The following is a 25802-nucleotide window of genomic DNA, read 5'->3' on the forward strand; positions in this document are numbered from 1 at the left end:
TGGCAAACCCTGGCTGCAGGACCCTCCGCCACGGCTCCCGCACGGCCAAACTGCCATGCCCAGCTGCCCTCTTCCCTCCTTTCCCTCCGCTCCCAGCAGGGAGCAGCACCCGACCACCCTGCCGCGCCGCGCCGCGCACGTACACACACACTGGCACACACAGAGGGACACACGGACGCGCACCCGCTCCCTCTCTCACACCGCACTCTCGCACCTGCCGCCCGCCCCGCACCGGCTCTCGGCACGCTGCTCGGCCCAGCCGCCGGCACCTCCCAAGGTCACGGCGCCCCGCAGTGCCCGCGCACCGCCCGCAGGTGCGCGATGCGCGGAAGGAGGGCGGCAGCGCGCGGGGCGGCCCGGGCGGCCCAGGCTGCCCGCGGCCGCACCGGACCGCATAGCGCCGCCCGCCCGCCTGCGGAGGGCGCTGTTCGCCGGGCCCGCCACAGCTCCGCCGCCGACCGCGGATTATAAGGGACCGCTCTCTCCGCCCCCAGCGGAGTCTCCCTCCGCCCTCGCCCTCACTCCCCACCCCTCCTCCGGCCGCCGAGAAGGGCATGGAGTTGGCGGGAGCCTATAAAAGCTCCTGAGAGCGTGCTGGGGCCACGGCGCTGTGACAGCCTCCGCAGGCAGAGCAGGGCCGCGCACCATGTCCCACCACTGGGGATACGGCAGCCACGACGGTGAGTGTGAGTGCCCGGCGGTGCAGGACACCTGCCGGCAGGTCCCCGGTAGCCGCGCCCGTAACGTGCCCGCTGCTGCCCCGCGGAGCCCTTGCTCGAAGCGGCAATGAGCTCGGTGGCGCTTTTTTATCGTAACCTTGAAATGCACCTGCGCCCGGGCAGCCCGTCCGGCGCTCCGCACGCTGTGCCGGAGCATCTCCTGCTTCCTTGATGACATTCCTTTACTTCGGGAAGGGAGTGACGGGCGCTACTCCACAGGACAGGGTCGCCCCGAGGACTCCCCGGTACAGCTCCCGCCTCGGCCACCGAGGCTGTGAGGCTGCCGGGTGCCTCGGTGCCCAGGTGGGATCTTCACTCGCTTGTGCTGCCGCTGCCGCCAGCCCTCCCAAGTGGTACGCAGTTAAAAGGCTGGTGTTTTGAACATCCGTTTCCCAGAGGGAGGGTTATCGTTTATATCCCCCGAACTTTATGTTTCCCACTGAGTTTCTTTCCGCTGTCTTGCAGGACCCGCTCACTGGCATGAGCACTTTCCCATCGCCAATGGAGAGCGCCAGTCCCCTATTGACATTTGCAGCAAGTCCGCCAAGTATGACTCCTCTCTGAAGCCTCTCAGCTTCAGTTATGATGCCAGCACGGCCAGAAGCATCGTCAACAACGGGCACTCCTTCAATGTGGAGTTTGATGATTCTTCTGACAAGTCAGGTGAGACCTCACATTCGTGTGCAGGAGGAGAATCGCAGAAATTGCTACTAAGATTCCTACTAAAACATACACTAAATCCGTAAAGGTTTTCTAAGGATGAAAACATACCAAAATGTTCTGGCTTCTGTAAGGTGAGGATTCAGCAAACAGGAAACTGAGATCCTGTTAAAAGAAAACTAAGGCTATCTGAGCAGCTAAACTCCAGTGAAGTGAATTGTTTTATTTTTGTATAAATCAAAAGGATCTGGATAAGGGCTTGGCTATGGAAAGAAAAAAGTTTAAAAGTATTTAACAAGAATAATTTTAGGCATAGGTTGACATAAGCTACTGATAAATGGTTAAAAGAAGAGGCAAAATACATTGTAGGAAAAATTTGCCTTAGAATAGCAAAGGATTACAGTTAACAATTTGAAGTGGAAATAGTTTGGAAATACTTTCTTTGGTTATCAAAATATTATTTCACATTTCTGAAGCCAGTATGCTCCCAGGTTAGTACAGAAACAGAGGAGTGATTAGAAAATACCTCTTTGTTCTTTTGTAATTCAAAAAAAAACATTATCGCTGAAATTTCTTGATGCTGGGCTTTCTAGATAAAGTGTCTGATGCACTCCTACAAAGTTTGTTGCAGGCGGTCGGTCCACAGTGTCTTGCTGTTCATTGTGTTGTGTGGTGAAATAAAGCACTGAAACCAGCAAACCATAAGTAATCCTTACTGAAAGGAATGGCCTTTCTGATGGACAGACTGAATCCAAGCTGTCCTTGCAACAAGGGTTTAGTGGGTTGTCTTTAACTGTAGTTTTTCATCTGGCTGCATTTGCAGAAATGATCGCCCTGCCACAATGAATGTGCCTTTATTTTTAATTTCGACAACAAAAACAATCCTGTTGTAAGTCACTGCCTTCTCTATGGACAGTGCCTGATTTAACTTGCTTGAGCAAGTGTCCTATTTTTCCTAAGTGTTTTGTTGGCCATGTCATTTAGGGAATGGTGCTGAAACCAAATGATCTGTGCCTACTGAAAATATGAGATTTTTGTAACTAATGTAATACAACAGTATAACAGACATTCAGCAGTGCTCTTAAGAATTTGACTTTGTATTTTAATTATAGTCTTTATGCTGAACAATATTAAGTGGTCAGATATAAGTGTTAACAGTTGCATAAATACACATAGGTCCATATATAATTTGCAAAGAGCATCAACATTAATATTTGTATGGATTTTAAAAAGAGAGGAAAAAGGTATTCTGACCTCTTAGTGTTTATTTTTCTGAAACCCTGGGAAGCTAAAGGAGCTGCATCATGTTCAATAACAGTGTCATGGAGAATAAGGTAGATGATCCAGAGTACAAAAAAAGGTATTCTTTTTGTACCATATACATGCAAGTCTGCTCTTGCTGCCATCCTTCTCTCACTGAGCCCAAAGGAATCAGGTTCAGGTCTCCACAGTATAAGAAACTATTGTGTTCACTTTGTGTGTGCCTAAGTCTGGAAAGAACTGCGAAAATTGGGTTGTGAGGAAAAAATGGCAGAAACATAAAATAATTTAAAGAAACGTCTGTAGAAAGAATGCTTTTTATGAGAAGTCAGTGCAGAACCAGAACATCTGTGACAGGGATCCTTTGACAAATATACAGTGACACAGCTTTCAGAGTGGGAGGATAGGAGATGCAAGCAGAAATATTCTCAGTATCTCTATTAGTGAATCAGAAAATTATTATTCTTTAGAAACAAAAACCACTAAACAGATTTCTGTGAAGCTAGGTAAGGGTGGATCATTCAGTACTAGACTTCCTACTGAAATTTACAGTGCTTAGAATCTACCTGGCAGCACACTTAATGGCTTCATTTGTATGCTGTTAACTAGGTAACCTACTTTCCTTACACAAAATAGAGCTGTCTTTTACTTGTATCTGCTTGATTCTGAATTTGAGACTCAAACATGCATCCCCAGTTCTTGGTTAGACATCACACAGCAGTGACAAGGAGAAGCTATGTGAGTTTATGTGATGTGCTGGTATTTTTTACAGAAGACGATGGAATAATATCCTGAAAATACTTCCCACAGGTTGTATTGCTTGTTTCCGTGAGCTGTCCCATATGTGGTAATGAATTATCTGTAGTAGTAGGTGCAAAATGAAGTAATAAGATCCCTGTTTGTGAATCATCTTCAAGATGAGTAACTGCATGCAAAGTAGATCCATTTCCTTAAGAATCTTCAGCCTTGTAACTAATGACACTGAAGCAGTTCTAGGTCTTAATGTCTGTTTGATCACTCCTGCTCTTCTGAGTATACAGAATGATTTCTTGCAGTTAAAAAAAAACCCCAAACAGGTAGTAGTAGCATAATAAAAATAGGTAAGAAAGCTAAAATGTATATTTGGATAAAATGCTCTGAAAACAGCTGTTACTTATTTCTTTGATTCAGAAAATACGTAATGTGGATAATGTTGATCACAATTAAGAACAAGTAGATATAAGAATAATAAAAATTTTGGTATTTTTCTTTCAGAATGTATATTTGTTACGTTACATGTATGCATCAGGAAAGTTGTATGAAGCTTCTGCCCATATTTGTGAAAAACAAAAAGAAAAATTGGAATTCCTTAAAATGATATCTATATTACTTTGAATAAGAAAGCAAAATAGAAGTTCAGCTTTTTCAACAAAAATAACTTTATGTGCAATTTATGTGACTGATGTAACTTCACAGAAGAAAATGTTTTCTTCTTTGCTTTCAGAAGATATCTTTATTAATCGGTGGAGCTTTAAAGACATAACTCTTGATTCAGGTTGTAATTATGCTTATGACCTATACAGTCTTCTCTTAAAATGAATTTCTACCAGAGAAATTATATTGATTTTTTGATAGCTTTGGAACCTGACTTTGTTTTACTTTCATGTTAATTTTTTTTAGATATGCCTAGATGTTACTAACAATGCTCAGAAAAACTCTCTTCCTAAGCAATTACCTCCAAATCTTTGATTTCAGTTCTTGTAGCAACTGTCTTGGGTTGTGTGACAGCTGTTAGACTCCAGAATATACTTGTAAAGGCTCTGTTAATTCCCAAAGTGAATCCCCTTCATATTTCACAGTTACAAGTTGGTAGAAATGGTGTATGGAAAGGATAGTCACAAGCCAGCTTTGCCATGTTTATGAACATTTTTTGTTTGAAAAAATTCCATGTTTGTCCCTTCCATAATATAGTATTCTATCTTATATCCTTGGAGCCTTTTGGAATGCTTTCTTGGGTTTGTGTGTAGAAACTGAACTGTGAACTTTCCCTTTCAGTTGTTACTTTGTCAGTCTTCTCCTTCCGTTCTTGCAGTTGCTTTCTTAATTTGCATGTCCACTGTCTTTTAATAGTAGTGGAAGGTGAAGTATTTATAGGGATTCATCTCTAAGATTCTTTAATTTTTTAAATTTCTTCTTAACTTTGACAGAAAAAAAGTGTCACTGGGAATAAAACTTTGAATTCAGGTTCATCCACTCTTCTAATGGGACCAGACCTTACATGCATGAGTGAAGTATGTGGTGATGATAATTCTTAAAATGAGGTTACTGTAATCTAGGAATTTTATAGCAGAGTCTCATTAAGGGTACTTCTTTTATCATATTAAACATTGCACATTCTAGTCTTCTGTAAGGACTTGCATATTGTTTCCCTCACTTTAGAAGACAGAAGTAAACAGTGACTTCTCAGAGCCATAAAACCACAGGATGTGAGTTCACTCAAAAAACCCTCAAGAGCCTGAAAGGTTTTGTAACATATGTAAAATGTGTTCTGTGTGAGTTTTCGCAGAAAATGTTTGAGAATTTATCTAAGTTCTGAAATTCAAATGAGACATGTTCACAACAGTAGATTATGTATTCTGTATTTTCTGATCAAGTGTTTGATGAACTTATAAAAGAAAGAAGTCAATCAGCCATGAATTTATTCTATAACAAGAATGTTAGAATACCATATTTTAGCTGTAGAACCTGACAGAAGTGATTTGCAACTATGGTGAAAAACTAGAGACATTACAAAATGTGCTGGTAATTCATTCTAGTGGGTAAGTCTCTTAATTGTTTCCTTCTCCTTGCTGCTGAGCTAGAAAGACTATTGAAATTCAAGTCAGTGTCCCAAGTAAATCTGACATTTTTGCAAATATTAAGTCATAGTAGAACTTAAAATTTATGAGAAGACCTTGAAAATGAAAATACTGTATTCATCTTGTTGCTAGCTTCCCTTGAGAGTCTTTCAGTAGTTGTAATCCAATATATTACTTGATTCTTTCTATATTTGTAAATATTAATGTGTACACTTCAGCTGTCTTAAATTATGACTCACTGTAAATAAACCAATCTATTTTGTTACAGTGGTTATTGAAGAGCCAGTGCATTAGCACCGCTCTGTTGGCAGATATTTTCTTTGAACGTAGTGCCACTGTTGCTCTTTTCCTACGCTGCCACCTAAATTGGTAAATGGAAGCACAAACATGTAGGTCTGCTGTCTTTAAGGCACAACTCTTAAAGTCACTGCTACTGGTCTATTTTTAGGCTTCCCAGATCCAAAGATATAATATTAGCTGTGCCAGAATAATACTGCATGTCATCAGTATAGGATCATGGATTGAAGGTCCACAGTGCAATATAGCTTAAGCAGTGAATGTCTTGATCCTTTGGGATCAGAAATAAGAGAACTGATTGATTATAGGTGCAGGGGACTGTATTCAGACACCTGCTTATGTCACAAGCAATGTTGTGCATGGCTTGGCTAAAATGTCGGAGGTTTCAAGGGCATGTGATCTTTAAGTCATTTTTCCTGTAACTGGGATCACCAGAAGCTGTAAAGTGTGTGTAAACAAGTGACTTGAATAGCTCCAGTATTTCCAGGAACTGGAAAGGAAGATGAGAGGACTTGAGATCAGTCCTGCGTGTTTCAGGTCTTAGCTTCTTTACAGAGCACAGAAGTGCCCTTCTCCATTTACACTGGGGTGGGGTTGGTTTGTTGGTGGGGTTTTTTTTGTTTGTGTGTTTTGTTTGTTGGTAGGGGTTGTTTGTTTCTTTGTTTTATCTTAACATGCAACTTCTGAGCAGAAATTTGACCTGGATTATGCATTTAGGAATCCTGGAAACTTCCTTCCCTTTTGCCAAATCCGTCCTCTAGAGGCGCTTTTAATGCAAAACCAGGAGAAACTAGGCAGCTGTTATCAGCTGGGGCCACTTGGAAAAGTTTATTTTTAAGATGTAATGAAGCTGTGTGCCAGATGTCCTGATTACCACTCTTCCCAGCTGATAATTTGTTTATTTACTCACAGGCGTGAGGGACTGCTGCATACTTAGAGGCAATGCTCACACCTTGAGTTTGTTAGTCCGTCATTAGATCTCAACGTAGTATGATCACTGTCCAATACACAATTTTCAGTACAGTAAGCAGCCACTGGATTAGTATTTAAGTATTACTATCAGAAATTAAACCAATTGTTACTTTCAAGAGAATTTTAATGCTTCCGGCTTGGTTCCTAAATTGTTGTCAGCCTATGTAGTGTGAAACGTGAGGGCTGAAGGCTGGTCACAGACTCAGTACAGCATCTTACGATTCTCAGAGAATCTCTGTTTAAGAGACTACAAGAGAAGTAAGCTCTACTTGTCCCAGGCAGTTGGAGGAATGTTAAGAACCTAAATGACTTTGTATCCTGAAGCAGGTCAGAGTCTTTCTGGCTGCTGCCCAGTCTGAATGAAATAGTTCAACTGAGGTGAATTGGAACCACTGACCTGCTGCAGATAGACACGTCTTCAGACTGGCTGTGTTCTGGCAGCTGTTTCATTCTGGTCTATCTCTGTGGAACATCCTTGTAGCCTTATCAGGCTAAATTTCTAGCAAGGTCAGAAGTAGGTTTGTTTTGGTTTTTTTTCCCTCATATACCAATTTTTTTTCCTCATAGTGAAACCAATTACAGATGTTTTCTGTAAATATGAGCCCTACGGTCAGATGATTCAATGCTTTTCTTGCTTTTCTTGCTTGTCATGATACAACGTCCTAGGAGGAATGTCTGAAAGAGATAACATAAAGAAGGAAACATCTCACGAAATGTGACTCTTTGTACTCCACGTTTCATGGAAGTGACGACTCACCCTAACTGAACTCTAGTCTGCCAGATGAGAAAGCCCATCCTTGCATAAGAACACAAGGCTAATTCCTGAGCATCCTCATAAGAACCTTTTTCATGTCATTAACAGTACATGGTGCTCAAGTAGGTTTTTTTCTTTCCTCAAGTAATGCTTCATCTGCTTTGTCTCTTCAAGTTCTGTTTTCCATTGTACAGATGTCTCTGTATACACAAAAGCTTACAAAATATTAACATTAAAGTATGTACTATGCATATGTTTACATAAATATATTCCTAGAATGTTATTCACATGTGCACATCTACTGGAGGCTGATAGACATCATGGTTTCCTTTGCGCTAAAGCAATGTGTGTGCAAGAGGGCTGTTCTCAAAGGTAGATGCCTGAAATGTCCTGCTGTTGGGTTTTTGTTTGGCAGAATCTCAATTAGAATTAATTCTCCAAGTTTGGAGCTTTGGACATCTACTGTGCTCTAGTGGACCAATTATTTCAGCTACTGGAAGGAGCTTTGTTGTCAATGATTGTCATTTGAAGAACACTTTCTCATTCTGCATTTTCTCAGATTAACAAACTTTACAGTAATATTTTTTCTTGTCATACTAAGTTGTATGACAGGAAGGAAATCAACCTAACTCATTAAACAATCATGTAGTTCCTCCATTTTGATAATTCCATTGACATGTTTATTGGCTTGATGAGTTTTATTAGTCTTTTGCTCTGTATAGAGAGCATCCCATGGGAGTTAGCTGAATAACAGTAATTCCCACAGTATTCCTGCAAAAATTTAGATGTGAATGCTGCCACTTTCTGAAAAAAGGTATGCAGTGGTCCACAGTATTTTTTACAAGGCTGTTCTGTTTTACATTGGAAGGATGACTGCCCACCAGCTTGCCTTTAAATAGAAGAGGGAAGGTGTGTAGCCTCAATAAACAGCTGTACCAGACACAACAAAATGCCCTTTGATTTCTGTGTGTTTTCAGATATCCCAAGAAAGTGTAATGGAGTCAAATCAACTTCACCTTCTGTATCCAAGAAATCCCACAGTTGGTATAAGTCACATAAATGGAAGAGTTTGTGTGGTTATTTGACTTTCTGAATTAGTGCTGCTAATACTTACATGCACCTAATTCAGGCCATGTTACGAGATCATTTAACAGTGAAATATAATTACTGGATGTTATACTACAATAACTTCTCCAGTAAAGGGTAGAAGATAAAATGGTAATGGGAAAACAGTTACCATTTCTTAATCTAAAAAAAGTAGCTCCAAATTTGTCTAATGTATCTAATAGTGGAAAAGAAAAAAGGGCACTGTCAAGCTGTCACGTAGACAGGCTGTAACACAAGACCAGGTTATGATGTAAACTGTCTTGAGTAGATGAAATCTGTGAGAAAATAACTTTTTTTCAGCTCATCTTGTGCTGTCTTCAGACAGCATTGCATCTGAAGCTGTGCTATAAAACAGAAGGGATCACAGCTACATACGTATTTTCAGGATGGTTTTCACTAATACTAATTTCAAAAGTAAGGGAGCTAATGATGAAGTGCTCAAATATGGATCAGAACTTCCCCATCCTTTTTAAAAAGGGGATGGAAAGGTTAGGCTTCTTTTCAATGTAGCCTCGAGTTGATATTCCTGTCACATGGAACAAAGACAGGGAAGTTGCTGGTGTGAACGTTGTTCTGATTCTCTGAACTTTTATGCTGCAAAAGCTGGTAACATTTATTTATGGTTTAAAAAGCTTGTTCTGAAGAAAAAAGCAGTTCTATCATTTCTATTTTGCCTTTTAAGTTTAGTTTTAAATTTTACTTCTTTGGAAAGGCTGAGAAGTAGTAAAAATAAAATAACTGCTTAACGTAGGCTAGAACAAGAGGGCTGTTCTGTAATTAAGCCTGCTGAATTTGTATTCATTCACACTAATCTAATTATTACTTTCTTTGAATGCTCTGCTGTGAGTCAAAATAAGCTAGTGCTGGATTTGAGAACCACAGAATGAGAAAAGTAAGCAAAAACTGCAAAGAGATTTTTCTGCATCTTTTGGGTTTTTGAGACTATAGCAAACTTTGTGTAGAGAAATAACACTGTAAATGAATTCAAGAATGTTGCATGTTTCTGCTTTTCAGCATGCTTTCCATTGATTAATAATGGCAGATTAACCTGTGCTGTGCTAGTGCTTTCTGAGGTGAAGGAGTGGTGGAACCTCAGTCCACTTATATCTGCAAGGACCAGCAAGACCACGAGCTAAAGGAACTGAAACTGAAACTTTGCAACTCCATGGCATCATTTTAAAATGAGACAGAATATTGTATGGATTAAATGATTTTGCATCTGTAAAGACACAGGAACCAGTTACTTCATTTCCAAAAGGAGCTAATGCCCATTTACAGCTGCCATTCTAAAAAAAGTACTCAGATTTTTAGTCTTGTGCTTAAAACAGTTATGCTTCTTGGCAACTAGCACATGCAGAAATGTAAAAGTAGAGTAAGATATGTTCCTATTTGATTACTTTAAGTAGCCATTCTTCTTTGGATCACACAGTGTGGAAGTAGGTAGGGCAAATCCTAGTCTGTTGGCTACAGTATTGGAAATTACAAAGGCTGCAGTGGAACATAGATTCGTGATTTTCAAATAAAAATACATGTTGGGAGACTTCTAAATATATTTACCAGCGGAGCCCCAGGCAAATGCAAGATTTATCCAGTGAACCCAAATTTTGCATGTGTAGGGAGCACTGGTGGAAACTAATGTATTTTTAAGAAATCTTATTTTGTTTTCATGTATTGCAAATTTTTAGTGAAATCCTTCTCACCTTACTGTTCATATCCACGGCTGATGTTGTCCATGCTTGTATATAATGGGACTTTTTCAAACCTGAACATGCAGCCACCTTTTCCAATCAGCATTTGATGTATGTTTTCACACATGCACGTATTGTGCTAGTGTCTAGACTAATTGCAGACTGAGAGGAAAGCATCTTTACTCCACAGAATCATTTTGTGGCACATACACAGAGCACACTTACATGTAATATCTGATGTCAACACTCTTCTGTCACTTACTATATATATTTATAGAGAGAAATTGGTCTCTTAAAAATATCCTAACACTTTAAGTTACTTTTTGTTTTTAAATTTTTTAATATTAATAACTTAAAGTTATAATTTTGAATTCGGATTTGAGATGCTCAGGCGAAAAAAATAAAAGAAAAAAATCCCCAACCAAACCACAAACTAGTGTGAAACCTTGCTCTGATAGCTTAGATAAATAGCTCTGTTTAATAGAACTATTTGTTATTATTCTGTGCTTTATGCTGCACTGGAAGAGACATTGTCTGTGGCCTGAGCATTTTGCAATGGTAGGGCTTGATCCTGCATATCGTAATGGTGATTGGTCACAGTTTGGGTAGAAGGGTAAAACTAACAAACAGAATAAGGGAGCTTGCTCTTGTAGAATTCAAAGTGTGGCTGGGCACTTCACTTGGAGCAGTCCCATAGCACAAGTAGTGCCACATAATGGAGAGCATAAATAAGCAACTAGTTTCCAATCCATGTTTAAAAAAATCTGCCCATGTAGGCATTGCCATTTTTACCACAACGGGAAGGACAAGAGATTTGAATTCACATCTCTGCACTGTCTTGTCCTGTGCTTGTTGCTTTACCTTGCTACAACCCATTGCTAACAGGTGTTCAGGTTTAATTTGGAACCAAAAACATTTCACTCAACCTAATCTTCCACAGGATTTGCAGGATTAAGGCCTAAATGGATGAAGTGTCTAAAATGAAAGGACAGAGTACATGAAAGGTGATTTGGTCTTCCAATGTACTTCCTTAGAGTAATTCTGTGTGGGCCTCTTACAAAGGGCTTTTTTTTATCTATTTGGTGACAGAAAAGTTACATCTTCCCTCATCACTTGTAATACTAGCATGCCTGTTAAATTGCTGATGAGATGCTCACTGTAAAGTCACTTATGTTTTTATGCATTTATTATTGATTTTGGTGTATTGCAGTAATGTACCATTGAGGATGATCTGGAGTAGCATGGCAGCATGCAATGAACTGTAGATCACGTGGAAGACTTGAGATAACTGTTTCAGTTTGAAGGGAGACTTGATAACAAAAGTTATGGGAGTTGCTAATAAAGCTTCTTTGCTTTGCAGTGCTGCAAGGAGGAGCACTGGATGGGGTCTACAGGCTGGTGCAGTTTCACATTCACTGGGGATCCTGTGATGGCCAGGGATCTGAGCACACTGTGGATGGTGTGAAGTATGATGCAGAGGTAGGACATGCTTTACCTTCTCCAGTCTTCTTTGTATAATGAGGTGGGGTTTTTTTTAGGTCTTTCACCACAGTAGCACCTTCTCTACAGATCTTCATAGGAGGAGGTTACCATAGAAGATTTTGGTACGATGCCGCCTTAGAACATACTCCTTGCAAGAGCAGAGATTAGAATTGCAATACTTTTCTCAGCTACTCCATGTCAAAGTGAAGCAGAAGACCCCACATTAATAATACCTATTTTTTCCCTGCTTTCTCAGTGACTCTTGGAAATTACGAAGAAATAGAATTGCAGCACCTCTGTACATACACATCCTCTTTTCCTGGCTTCAATTTTTAACATCAGAGGTATTTATAAAAGCAGCAGAATAATTTTGGGGCAGATATTTTCATATTTTGGTAGCAAAGAATGAAGGGCTGTGAAGAGGGCAGACAGCAAAGTGAGATTTTACAGGCATTCTTTGTGATACCCTTGTGACTCCAGCTGTCCCTCGGAGCACTTAGACTCCATTTTACAGTCTGACTACAGAAACTGAGTGACTTCAGTGCCTTGCATCCCACCTTTCCTTGTCCCCTGTTCAGGAATCTACCTCTGGGTGCTGTGACAGACTTATAAAATATATTCATAAGTACACATTTGTGGAACATACCTGTGGTTTGCATTGACAGATAAACGAAATGGCCCCACAAATTCATTGGCTCTGCTGCTTTTTCATGAGATAGAAGTAGCTTTTGTCTTATGTGAGAAACTTGAAACTGCCTTCTGTCTTACACAGTACCATAATTACTTGTTCAACTTGACTTGCAGATGTGGGGAAACAGCCTGATGAACTTAAATTAGAAATAACTCGGAAATTAAAAAGAAAGTAAGGTCCTGGCTAACATGACCTGGAGACTCACTTCATATTCTTTTCCAAGTCTTTCCAGAAAAGGACAGGACTGATTTAAAAAAAAAAACAAACCTTTCAAATTGTGAGTCAAATCTATAGTTAATGTGTCTCCTCTGCCTCTTCTGACATTGACGATGTATGTCAATGTGGTGAGAACTCCAGGATATATAGCATTAAAGTATTACATCAGAATCCTGCAGGCTGTAAGTGAAGAAAAACTTATGCTGAAGATAACAGGAGCTTCACTAGATGAAAAGCAGAATGATACAGCCGCAGCTTGCCTTTAAAACTCATCTGGAAATAGGACTGAGAAGCAAAATTAAATACATTACAGAAATCTCTTTGAATAAATGAACCTTCAATGTAGATAAATAATTCAACAAATTCTTAACGATACACAAAAGCTTTCAAACCTCAGCAGTAAAACACCATCTTGCTTTTAATAAATTACTTCCCTGCATCTTCATTTTTGAAGTATTCTGGATGGAATATCATCTTCACAGGTGCTTCTTGTTTTCTTGCTCCTAGCTCCATATTGTTCACTGGAATGTAAAATATGGTAAATTTGCTGAAGCTGTGAAGCACCCTGATGGTTTAGCTGTGGTGGGCATCTTCATGAAGGTTTGTTGAACTTTTTCTTTTGTATTATTTGTCCATCATGTTCATTGTGATGTGGGGGGGAACATAAGAGCAGAAAACAGAGAAAGAATAAGGCAGCATTGTGTTATACTGCCTAAATCCATAGCCAACTAGGTGGTGCTCCAAATTCTTACCTTACTTTACCTATAAAAGTTGTACACTAGCCATGGACTATGACTGCCATCCATCAGTGTTGCAGCCCTGTAGCAGCATTCTTGCCTTCATCAAGACAGTGATGCTACCATAACTCTTACAAGTGAAAGGGGATGTGCATAACTGACCAAGTTATGTGTGTATGAATCTGCAGTGTGACCAGCCTAAATAGCACCTGTTTTCCTTTTCTTATCTTTGTTAAATGGCCAGAGTGTTTTGTCTTAGTTGAATTGCCTCCACAGCTAGCTGGAGGAGGTGTCTGTGCTCCAGCAGTATGTAGTACTCCATCCTGGCCTCACTGAGGGTGACTATTTTATTAGGAGTGTGACTTCCATAAAAGAAGAACAGCTTAGGTCCAAAAATAAATCCGCACGCTGTAAATGAAAATAGCTTTATTCTGTCCAATGTCCTTGGCTGACCCGTTTGTGCTCACTGTCAACTGGCATGATTTTACAGAGACTGTTTTAGTCTCTTATGCTGTAATACTCCTATTATGTAATGAAATGCCGCGGGAAAAAAGTTTCCTTAAGAGCTGTAACAGAAAACTAAGGTGTAATGAGAATGCCTGGTGATTTTCATTTTCATATGGTTTGTGTTACAGGTGGGAAATGCCAAGCCCGAGATGCAGAAGGTTGTGGATGCTCTGAGCTCCATTCAAACCAAGGTAACATTTTCTGTCTGCAGTGATTGACACCTATCACAACTGCGCTATGTTACCTTCTTTAGAAAGTAGATTTTTTTTTTTTTTTTAATTTCTTCCAGCCTGCTGCATGTATGAAAGTAAAACAAACCTTCCTGCCATCAGTGCAGGCACTCATAATCCTAAAAACAAAACAGATTGGAATGAAGCTGAGGTAGAGAGCATGGAGTACTAGAAACGGTGATCATTTCCTATCTTTGTGACTAGATTTCTCTGTCTTTTAACTGTATTTAAACCTGTAAGGTAGGATTTATCTTCCTAATCTGAAGTACTTTCCTAGGTTCCCTTTCTAGTCGGTGGTAACAGATGGAAAAGGCATTTCCCCTCATCTGTGCATCTGTGGCCTCAATTTCCTTTTTCCAAGAGAACATGCTTCTCTTGGCTGTTTCTAGAGAGAGTTTAGATAAACAGTTTGATCAGGATATATAATTTACGGAAAAAAAGGCTTTCTGTATTTTAAATATTGTGTATAGTGTGTATGTGGTCTTAGTGTGCTGAGTAATGAGAAACTAAAAGTACTTAGTGAGTAATTAGGTACCTTCATAGTGGGTAAAGGCCTGTACCAATGAGAAATGTGGACAGGAAAGGTAAAAAAGGAGACTGTGCTGTCATCTTTCTCATCAGGCTCCCTTTGAGGTAAATGGATATTGCTGTTTACTGCAATGGGCTCTTCAATAGGTCTCACAGGTTCTGTGTTGCCAGTGCAATCAATGTATGTGGCATCTGAAATCTCACTGTTTTTCAAGCAAGGTCAAATCTTATCTCTAAGACCAAGGAACATAAAGGCAGCATCTGGTATGAGAAACAATATCTTGAAAATCTTGTAAGAAATACATTGCTGAGAGTATTTAATCCCAAATATACTGCAGTTGGCATGCAACACTTGATGCCAAATTCCATTTCTGCCTTCCTCCAAATATGGAGCTTTCCTAGGAGACCTCACTACTGCAATCCCAGTGTGTGTTGTGGTCTCTTCCTGACATCAGCCCATCTCCTTACTTTATCGTAGGGAAAGCAAGCTTCCTTCACAAATTTTGACCCCACTGGACTCCTTCCTGCATGCAGAGACTACTGGACATACCCTGGCTCACTGACCACTCCACCGCTGCTTGAATGTGTGACCTGGCACGTTCTGAAGGAGCCCATCACTGTGAGCTCTGAGCAGGTAGGTTTCCAATGGATGGTGCCAGTAGATGTGTACTGCAGTTACACTGATGGCTTCAGTTCAGCCCATTAGGTGATCTGTGAAGTGGCAGTGTTACTGCAGAGCTGTGCAGGGTATTAGCTAGCATCACATGTCAGAAATACCTATCTGAAGTGGTAATCCTCTTCTGACAGGACGCTGCTGCTGCCTGTGGATGTAGAGTTTGCTGGAGAATGTAAGGCTGTCCTCTATTTGGACATCTAGGGAAGATAGGGGAGGGAAGTTTAAAAAATTGTATCAGATATTTTCCGGATATATGGTTAGAGCTGTCGTATGGTAAAAATCCAGAAAACTGAGGCATGCATTGAAAGGACCATCTGCACTAGTCTAGCGTGTGTTGTGAGCATCAGCAGGTTCGCTGTACGTGCAGTCACCTCTCTGGGTGTACTTGCCCTGAAAATGCCAGGTTTACTAAGCACTTGGGGAGCACGTGTGCTGCATCCACAGTCTCACATGTAGAGCTGTAGTTGGTCTGTTGATTTTCCAGCACAGAGCTCTTTTTGCAAGTTCTATTTGTCACAGAACAGACTGGGAAGTCCTACGCAGAATTGTGATGATGCTAACAAAGCTCCCATTGTTTGGAAGAGGCAAAACTTGCAGATTCCAGAAGTCTGCTGCCTAAGAAAATACTCTTGTTGACCAGCCTGAGAAGGATAGTCTTCCTAGTAGGAGGACGCTTGTGCGGATTAAATCCCTCTTGGCCCTAGCTTTCTGTGCCATCCATTAATGAAATTACGTATAGGCAAGTTTCCATTCTTGGGTTCAGATATGTGTGCTTGAGAGCTATAAATAGATTCTAGAGCCTATAAATACAAACTAGCCCTGAAGGGCTTTAGTTTAACCTTCAGATTCTTAAGTCTCTGTTATTGATGACAGAGATGCTAACAATCTGCACCTAATTCTAGGGGGTTTATTCTGCTGATGTGAAAGAAAATGCAACTGAGCCGTTGTGGAACTTAACATAATAGAAGATAGAATATGTGATGAGGAGTAACTGTTGGAAGTAATAACTATAGCAGTGATTGATTGCCATTAGTAAACTGCAAGGGAGCACTAATGTTGACACTATTTACTTACTTCAGGCTATTCCTATTGCTGTTGATAATTCCAAGCTTGCAAACACTTATTATAAGGCAGGAGCACACTCGCCAAAATAGTGGGTTTTTTCTACTATACCTACTTCAACCACCTACAAGTGGTAAAAGACACCACTTGTTTCTCCCCCACTCATCCCTCCGTATTACCATCAACATTTCCACACTGTCTGGCAGTTTGCCTTTTCATTCTCAAACTGATCAAAACAAGAAACCATGTATCAGAGTATTGATGCAAGGTTTAAGATGGACAGGTTTTCCAAAGACAGATAGAAGCTGGATATAACAACAGGGTGTAGCAGGCCTGTTATCATTTGTTGTAGTGGCACAGCAGTTCCTGGCAGAGGTTGAGCTCTGAAATTTGTTCTGGTTGGTCCTGAAGGTAAAGTCCAGGGGAGACAGATCACTGCTGAGGACATTATTCCTTGAATGAGGTTTTCCTGTTCTAGAACCTGACTCGTAGGAAATCCTATCTCCCACCTACATATATTTATCAGCGCTTCCACCTCTCTGTGTGAGATCATTTTTGGGGTGGGTTACTATTTTGGCACAGTCTTTTTAATGAGCTTTGGAGATGCCTATTTAGACATAAAGGTGCTTTTGTTACATCAGATTGTGCAAACACCAATTGTACTTTAAGAACAAGTACCACAACTATACAGTATGCTCCTATTGATGTGAAGCAGTTTTCCCCTCTCACAGCATTTGAAAATCAAGGTAACTTGAATTTATTCAACAGCTTTATTTTGACCCCAGGGTAAGGCCTTTTAAAATTATTATTATTTCAAGTGGACTGAAAAAAAAAAAAAAGAGCCAAAACTGTACAACTTGCAGAGGACTCTGAAAGGATTTCAACTCAGGTCTGGATCAAGAACAAACAACTCTTTGCTTGTGGAGTTCAGAAAATGTGTGCCTGTGTCCTTGTTTTCTGGGCTTTCACAGTTGTTCTTGCAACGATATTTTGTGGACAGGTATTTTCGTGCCTGTGTTGAGGCGGGAAATGGTGTGGATGAAATACAGACACGTGGGTGCTGATGCCATCTCTAGACTACTGGTCCTGGCAAAACTGTTTAGTTGGAGCTCTGGTTCAGACCAAGATGTGTAGTTTCAAAAAATCCTGCTGAAGTGAGAGGACACTTTTGAGGATATTTTTGCCTTTTCCCACAGATGTGCAAACTCCGTGGCCTTTGCTTCAATGCTGAGAATGAGCCTGTGTGCCATATGGTGGACAACTGGCGCCCATGTCAGCCTTTGAAGAGCAGAGAAGTCAGAGCTTCCTTCCAGTAACCTCAGTGCTGAGAGTGTTAGGAATTGCTGTGTTTGTGAGGAGCCCCTTTTGCTAAGCCCAAATCAAACTTTGCCATGCGTGCCCAGGCAACTTCTTGTCTCCCAGATCCATTCTTTCTTTTGCTCTGCATCTGAAATGCCAGCTAATGAAATGTGAAAGGCTCTTGGCCAAATGGGAAAGGGTTCTTAAGGTGTGGGGTTGGGGGAGGCAGGGGGTGGGTGGCTGTGTGCATTTTGGTGACTATTACTGCGACTGACACTTTGGTATAATAGGATGTTGGCTGCTTGGGAGAGGATATGGTGGTAGCAAAATAAGCCATTTTAAGAAACCTCATCCACTGGTGTGATAGTACACGTAACTAACGATAACTTGAAGCTTTGTAAGAAGCACAGGAATACAGAATCTAGCTATTATTTAGAAAAAAAAGTATTTTGAGAAAATTAAGCAAAATGAATATTTAGAATTAGACTTCTTAGATTTTAAGAAACTGACATGTAAATATTTTTGAGACTGTTTTGCATTTTTACCCATACTGTCAACAACCTTAGTTATGTCTTAATGGTAGTGTTGGGTTTTTTAATTAAAAATGTTCTAAATTAAATGTTATCTTTAAAAGTTGCTATTACCATAGAAATAATACAAAATACCTTTTCATTGAAATAATATATGTTCTAATTTAAAAAGGAAAATAATATTGTATTTTAGATAACATCTCTAATAAATCTATACTTCTATTTTGGCTTCCCTGCTGTTATTTTAATTCTGGTAAGGAGTCACTAATCTGTTCACATGGTTGCATATTAAACATAATTACTAAACATACACATTGGGAATCAACTTCAGTGATACTGAACATGAATGCAAGACTATATGGTATGTTAAGAAATTTTCTTTAAGTATCTTCTCTGTGATAGCAGAAGGAAGTGTTAATTTTAAGCAATCACTACAAATTATCAAAGTTGAATGTATAATGAAAGATGCCTTCACAAAACTTTTGAACAAAATTATACTGAAGAATGGGCTCATTAGATTCTGGTCCTAGTTTCTAAGTTAACTTATTATGAGTTTGCTACCCCATCAGGAATCACTTTGTAATTTATAAGGTATCAGTTGGGCAGGCTATGTTCTGAAGCGCCTGGACCTTGAAATGTGTGAGATGGAATTGAAGCCATCTCAAAATGCATACAGAGATCTTCAGAAAACCCTGTCAAATCTCAACCTTTGAAAAGCTTCCATATTTAAAATGCCCACCCTCCAACCCTACGCCACAAAAAACTCCCAAAACCAGAAAACAGAAAAAACAGATGTTATTTTGACACAGGTTCGTTGTTCTAAGTTCATTTTTTTTTTTTCCCATGGAGCTACATAGGTACTTTTCTCTTGCTACAACAACTATACTGTCAAATTCACATTGAGTGTTTCAGTACCTTTCTGACTCTAAGCATCACCTGTCCCCTGGTCTGAGTGCTATGCATTCTTCCTAAGCACTGCAAGAGAGGTTACACCTCTATGATGGGAATTACATATCCAATTCATTGTGGCTTAAAGGTGCTGAAGCAAGGTCAGAGGAAATACAGTATTACAGGTTGGCTGAGGTTGAATGAGATCTCTAGGGTTCACCTCCTCCACTGCTTCTGCTGAAGCTGGGCCACCAGCAGCGTGTTTGCCCAGGACCACGCCAGAATAGCATCTGAATATCTCTAAGGATGATTAAAAGAATTACTCCTAAACTTAATAAAATATAAGAGCCCTGGATTTTAGAACTCTAAACCTATACCTTGACAGCTCTGATACCCTGAATACTAGGCAGTAAGACTTCCTGAGGAGTGATAATCTCATTGGTACCTGAACAGCTGAAAAATTATCCAGGCTGGTACATGGCAGAGAGTGTGAACTAATGGCTAGGTTGAAAACCTAGAAATGCCTCTGAAGTTCTAGCCACTACTGCAGTAAAAAGTTTCAAATCTTGTATTCCATCACAGTTCAAGGTTGCTCCATAAATAATAACTAACAGCAGAGACAATCAACATCAGCCATGTATTTATCATATTGTTTGTGTGAGTCTGTTTACCTGGAATGGTGCCAGTGCCATATGTTTGCCTTTGCTGAGGATAAAGTACTTCTGTATTCAGCCAGACACAGCAAGCTGGTGTTCTAGATCACATACATGGTGTACAGGAAGAGCCTGCGGTCTGTCTTTACTTGTGTGGTCTACCCGGGAATACCGGTCTTTTTCTTCTTTTTTCTATTTCTGTAAGTAAGCCAAATTACAGAACCACACCTCAAAATCCTCCCAAAAAAACCGTTTCCAGCCCCTCTCCAGCGTAAAATGATACATGAACTTATCCCAAATTCACATATTGCAGTTAGAACTCTAGTGCAAGGGATAACCTTTACTAAGGGAGACGCATAGTTCAAACGGGAAATAAAACAATTTCCCTGGCATTCACAATTCATTTCCTGAATGGTGGGTTCAGTTAAGATACTGGTGAATAGAAACATCCACTTCTTCTTTCTGACCTTTATTCTTATTTACTACTTGCTCATATGAAGAGTTTGTAATTAGGTCTTGCAGTTGTTGCACAGCAGACAACACCCATTCTAACATCATCCTGTTTTAACTGGAAAACTGTTGGTAAATTCATAATGGAAATTACGAGACCACTTTGGTCATGGAACCAAAGATGTTCCACTGCACATACTTTCAAGTAGGCAGCTCTGATTAAAGAGAAATTCAGGTAGAAGGAAAAAAAAAAGGCTAGTGCATTAATTTGAAATCATCATAGGAGTCAGCCAGCACTTGGATGGGGGAAAGAGGGAAGCACATTCAGTTGCAAACTGTTCATTTTGCACAGTTTGTGATCTTGTCTGGCACTTGTCTGCCAACTCCATGTGTTAGAACATTTTATGATTTTTCCACTGCTATTTCTAAGGCTTGGATGTGTCCTAGATTGACATGGGCGGGTAGACTGTGATTAGAGATGTTCCCTGGAAGATAAGATAATGATGCCCTGCATGGAGTCAGCAATATTTATAGAAGTCCAGATAGTTTATAGAAGAGTATCACTCACTAAATGACAGCTTTAGGATTTTCTGACTCTTCAAAGAAGAACTGTGCAAGCAACAGCTGTGTCAAATCTAGTACCACAGAAAAAAGGAGTGATGAAAGTCCAAGCAGTGGCTTTATTGAAAAACTCCCATGGACCCTCTAACATCCACCACTTCCTCTTCCAAACCACAGCACCCCGTACATTCATGTAGCACTTGGTGACAGTTGCTTACACTGATCTTTGGTATATTTTAAGTCTGTTTGGGAACTGGACATTTCACTGCTGTGTACTTCCTCTTTCCGTATGATGGTAAACAGCTGTGCTGCCTTAATGCCATCGGTGGTTCACTCAGGCCATGGGGCTCCCCAGCCGCCAACTTCCTAAAAGCAGATGCACAAAACTTTTCAGGGATCCCTAACTAATTTTAGAGCATATTTCGCTCTTGTTTTTATCCGAGCCACAAACCAAAGCCATTTGGGTACGTCCCCAGCCCAGTGTGGATTACAGTGCAGTGATTCTCATGTTCACCCTAACAAGGAGCTCTTCAAAGTGCTCACTTTGTTTGGAGCTCGAAGCAACAGAGCTCTGTTGCCTGAGGTGATGGACCCAGATGCTCAGACTTGGTGCTAACATGGAGTAGCTGTGTTGCTCCTAATTCCCCATCAGTCAGTTTTGTCCAGTGAGGATGTCAGTGCACTCCAGCGTATTAAACAGTAAAAAGATACCCTCAGGACATTTGGAAAAAGGCAGCACGTAAGCCTCGTCTTTGTAATCTTGCATGGTGTGAGGTATTCTGTGTAGGTATAGAGGCAGTCACTGGTCTTTTGAACTCACACCCTGAAAGAGTGAAGAAGTGCATTGACACAGTGTACAATAAACAAGTAACAGGTGGATATTAACTATGTTTTTACCTGAGGAGTAGGGTTTAATGAGGCTTGTAATATTACTCAGTGGTCAAAGACCTGGAAAATTCGCTGCAACGTATTGGTGTCCTTCTGTCTTGGGAAGCCCAAAGTGTAAGGATCCTCACTCCAGTGAGGTGGGAGGACTCCACCTGCAAGGTTCACCAGTGTAAAAACTGGAGCTTGTGACCACTGAAGGATCCTCTTTGCTCATCCTGTGCCACCTTACCTACAGAGAAAAAAGCAGGCTGGTGGAATGACTCATGGGATCTCTCCCTCTCTACCCCACAGCTGGGCCTTCAGGAGTCCAGTGCACCTAAGCAGGGAAATGGAGCACCCTTTCCATAGCAAAGGAAGAAGTATACCAAGTGATCCTGGGTTTGTAAAACTGTGTAACAGAATACTTTGTTGGAATTACTCAAAGTTCAGGGAAGAGCTTCCTGTTTGCTTAAATTCCTCTTCAGTCAGCTGACTTGAGCTTGATTCAAGAAGAGGAACATGAGCCTATTTAATAGGCTGATACATAAGTTGATGCAGGATATTGTAATTTGGATGGTGCATCTCTTCACCACTTTATTAGCTGTAGAAAAAGTTACATCAAAGGTTACTATACATAGTCTAATTGTGTTATTCTCAAACGACAGCCTTAAATAATGTATTCCTTGAATCAAAATCAATACCTAAATGCCTCTAGATACTTGCACTGAGCAAGTGTTTTGTTTTAGTGATTAATAATCATGCTCCAAGAAGGAAAGTAAAAGTAAAGAAAATAAAAGCAGCATTTTGTTGGAACAAAAGAGAAAAACAAGGCTTGAAAATGTACCATCCTCACTCAGAATCTGTTCTTGGGAGACATTTAAAAGGACAGCATTTTGAAGATCAGCTTAAAAGAGGGTGGTAAACATAATTTCCTCCTACTCACTGTGGAAGTGCATCAGGCTCTCTTAAATACTTTTTGACTAGTAACAGAAGTCATACCGAGACTGCATTTTGAAACCAAAGTATTATAAATTATATTTAGAGATACAAACAGTGTTCAATTAATTATAGTCCCTACAGATACAAAATGCAGTAGTCCCAGAATGAATAAAATGTCCCTGCTGTGAGTTCTTGAATGCCACCTTCTGCTCTGCATTTCCTAAGGTTCTCTTTCCCTGGAGAACTCGTCACATCATCAAGGGTATGGGGGAAGAAACACCAGAAGTTAAGGCTTGATCATGAAAACTCTGATGTGACTAATCACTTACATGAGTAATCCTATCCATTAATTGAAGTTTAATTGGTTTCCCACACTCATTGCACAGGAAAGGCCATTCTCCTTCTGTGAGTAGTAGAGGTAGGAGGCTGAATACTTGAAAGGTCAGGTGTCCTGTTCCTTTTGATTTCAGGTTAGGAATTTATCCTGAGGAATAGTGGAAAGGGGATAGAATGGAGGAACCAGGGTGAGCTGGGCTGTTGGGACTGTTCATGTGAAGAAAGCTGAGCATGCTCGTAAGTGACTTGCAGGATCCAGCTCACAATTTCTGCTGAGTAAAATTCTATTCCCATCTAGTCATCCAATCTTTGTAAACTCTCCAGGTAAATGAAAGTGTCAGATCATTCCCCTAAGAAAATCTGTAACTATTTCTCAGAGGATATTGCAACTGAGCAGCTATCTAGGTTAAGAAGAGGGGGCTGTGAAAGTATCTCTGCCTTTCAGAAAGAGAAATAGCAAACAGGAAAAAAAATCTAAACTTTTGGAGTATTGATGTTTTTTTCATATTGAGGAATAATGTCAGAGCAATTGACCTCATCTGTCATCAATCACCATACTGTGTTTAATAAAGTTATATGATAATAACAAAGTATATGAATAATGTTTTGCTGGACCTTAGGCCTCATATCTAACTACTGCAATATATCTGACTGCATGATAAATCCCAATCCCAATTCATGAGAGGGAAAAGTCTGCCCTCCTTCAGCATGTTATGTTCTCAGTAATATAAACCTTTGAAAAAGTGTTTATTTTTGGCATTCAGAGACCATTTGTCTTAGAGTTGATATGAAATAGAAAAGCAATATACCAATTATCACCCAAAACAAATAATCCTCATCATGCCAATCCAATATTTTGTGCTTAGGAAGTAGTCGCTTTGTCTTCAGCCATTTGCACTTTGATCAAAACTGTACCTTTTGAAGTATTCACTACTCATAATAGGAAAAAACTGGGTCATATGTCTGCTCCAGTAACACATACTGTGTATTTCAGGCACCACAGATTTGCTTATGGTTGCTTAAAGATTCCCACTAGAGTTGAAAAAAAGCTTTATTAAAAGATGTTTCAAGGACTCAAATGAAACTTGCCCAAGAGGGATAGGGAGACAAGAAAAAAAGGAGTTGTGCCATAGGCGGCCATCACTCCTAGTCATTGAATTCCTGGTGACTGAAGAGCTAATGACACCAGACTCTTAGGAAATCCAGCGCCTGCAAGCTTGATTAGGTAAGACAGCAAGTCTAATCTGCATTTAATGAATGATTCAGGAATAGCTTTTAGACCCTAACTTTGTGATAGCAGGGTGTTGACAGAATTAGGTACATGCTCTATGCTTATCTTGTGACCTAGCTAATTATGGGTTTCTAAAAATGTTAATTACACTTGTTCCATCCAGTTTCAGAATTTGTTGTCTGTTTATTCTGCCAGATAAGATATAGCATTTTGTCAAAACTTAAGCTACCATGAAAGCAGAAGCTAGAAAATAATGAAAGAAAAAGGGAAACTGACTAAACCTGTTATTTCTGCAGTGCAGTGTAGGCAGACAGATATTTATGCCTCCATGAAGCCCCAGTGTTATTAGTGTGTATTCACAGAGATCAGTAAGAGGATTTTGACCTATATTGGTCTGAGTGCTGAAAACATAAAAGTATATGTGAAGAAACAAAACTGATCAAATATGAAAAGAAGATTAGGACATCATTGTTTTTAATCCTAATAATATTTTCTTTGAGATAGGGAAGAATGACAATTTACTTTCAAGAGGTGGTTCTTAGATGTATTATTTTTCAATAAGAAATGATTTGTGAATGTTGGTAGCATTGCAAAATGTCACGAATGGAAAACTATATTGATATGCACAACCTGCAGTGACACCATTAAGGTATCAGTCCTTCCTGAGCTCTGAAAGCCCTTCAGCATGTTCCCTTTTCTTAGCAGGGAAAATTTGCTGAGGCATATCTAGAGCTGACTAAGTATCCCAAGATTCCAGCAGGGAGGTGTTGTGCTCAGAAGACAGATAATCACCACACTTTTCAGGCCTTTCTGAATGCCTTGGTCCTTCAGTCACTGAAATGTAGTGCAGAATCTATTCAGCAGGTGCCACTGATGATTGCCTCCCTGCGCCTTACTTCAGGTGTCATATACAACCCTCACTTTCTCAACTCCCACAGCATCCATCACTTGCCTGCTTCCTCAGCTAGGACCACATTACAGTGGTCTAGACCACCACATACCCTCAGTGTAGATTCCCATTTCATGTTCCATGTCTTGCAAATACAGAGCCTGGGATAACCAGGGCACTGTGAAACAGGAGTCACAGTTGGACAAGAAAAAAGTTGCTGCTAAAATAATATAGTGATAACTTACTGAATCGCTGAGTTATGGCAACTGGCTCCTTTCTTGTGGTTAGCAGATTAGGATTCTCCTGTCTGCTTGGCTGTGGTTTTCTGGTTTTGTGTCCAACTGAATTTCCTTTGTGCTTTGGACAGCAGTGTGGCTAAAAGCAAAGCATTTGGAACTATTACCTGCCTTTTACAATGGAGAAAATAAAAGTAAACACAGAAATAAAAACGATCTCCAAAGTCATCCTCTGTACAATCAGAAAAAAGCCCAAGGCTCATACATTGACTAATGAGACTATTTTTACTTCCCAGCAGTAAGAAATGAGCCACTGATTGGAAGAGCAATAGAGATGTGCTTGAGAGAATGAGGGCTCTCAGCCCTTTGAAGCAGTCAAGAGAATCTGGGTTAGACAGTAGCACCACCAGTCATGCAGCCTGTGCTTAAACAGCTTTGCACCAAAGAGCTTTCCTCCTGCAGGCTGCTGCACATACCACCAGCCTCATGAAGACTGTGAC

At 40.2% G+C, this 25802-nt stretch overlaps 1 protein-coding gene across 2 annotated transcripts; it reads left to right on the top strand.

Moving 5' to 3' along the window:
* The first annotated feature begins 435 nt into the window (after positions 1-435).
* Positions 436-18472, top strand: LOC104692773 (carbonic anhydrase 2). 2 transcript variants are annotated; one of them, XM_039571322.1, is made up of 7 exons: positions 436-680; positions 1185-1382; positions 11655-11773; positions 13191-13283; positions 14056-14118; positions 15164-15319; positions 17620-18472. In XM_039571322.1, the coding sequence occupies exons 1-7, from the start codon at positions 647-649 to the stop codon at positions 17737-17739; spliced, it is 783 nt and encodes a 260-aa protein (XP_039427256.1). In that variant the 5' UTR covers positions 436-646; the 3' UTR covers positions 17740-18472. The 2 variants fall into 2 exon arrangements, with proteins under 2 accessions (XP_039427256.1, XP_010403323.1); XM_010405021.3 differs by lacking the exons at positions 436-680; positions 1185-1382 and adding an exon at positions 9480-9498.
* Positions 18473-25802: the final 7330 nt, after the last annotated feature.

This window comes from Corvus cornix, chromosome 2, assembly GCF_000738735.6.
Source record: "Corvus cornix cornix isolate S_Up_H32 chromosome 2, ASM73873v5, whole genome shotgun sequence".
Taxonomy (NCBI): Eukaryota; Metazoa; Chordata; class Aves; order Passeriformes; family Corvidae; genus Corvus; species Corvus cornix.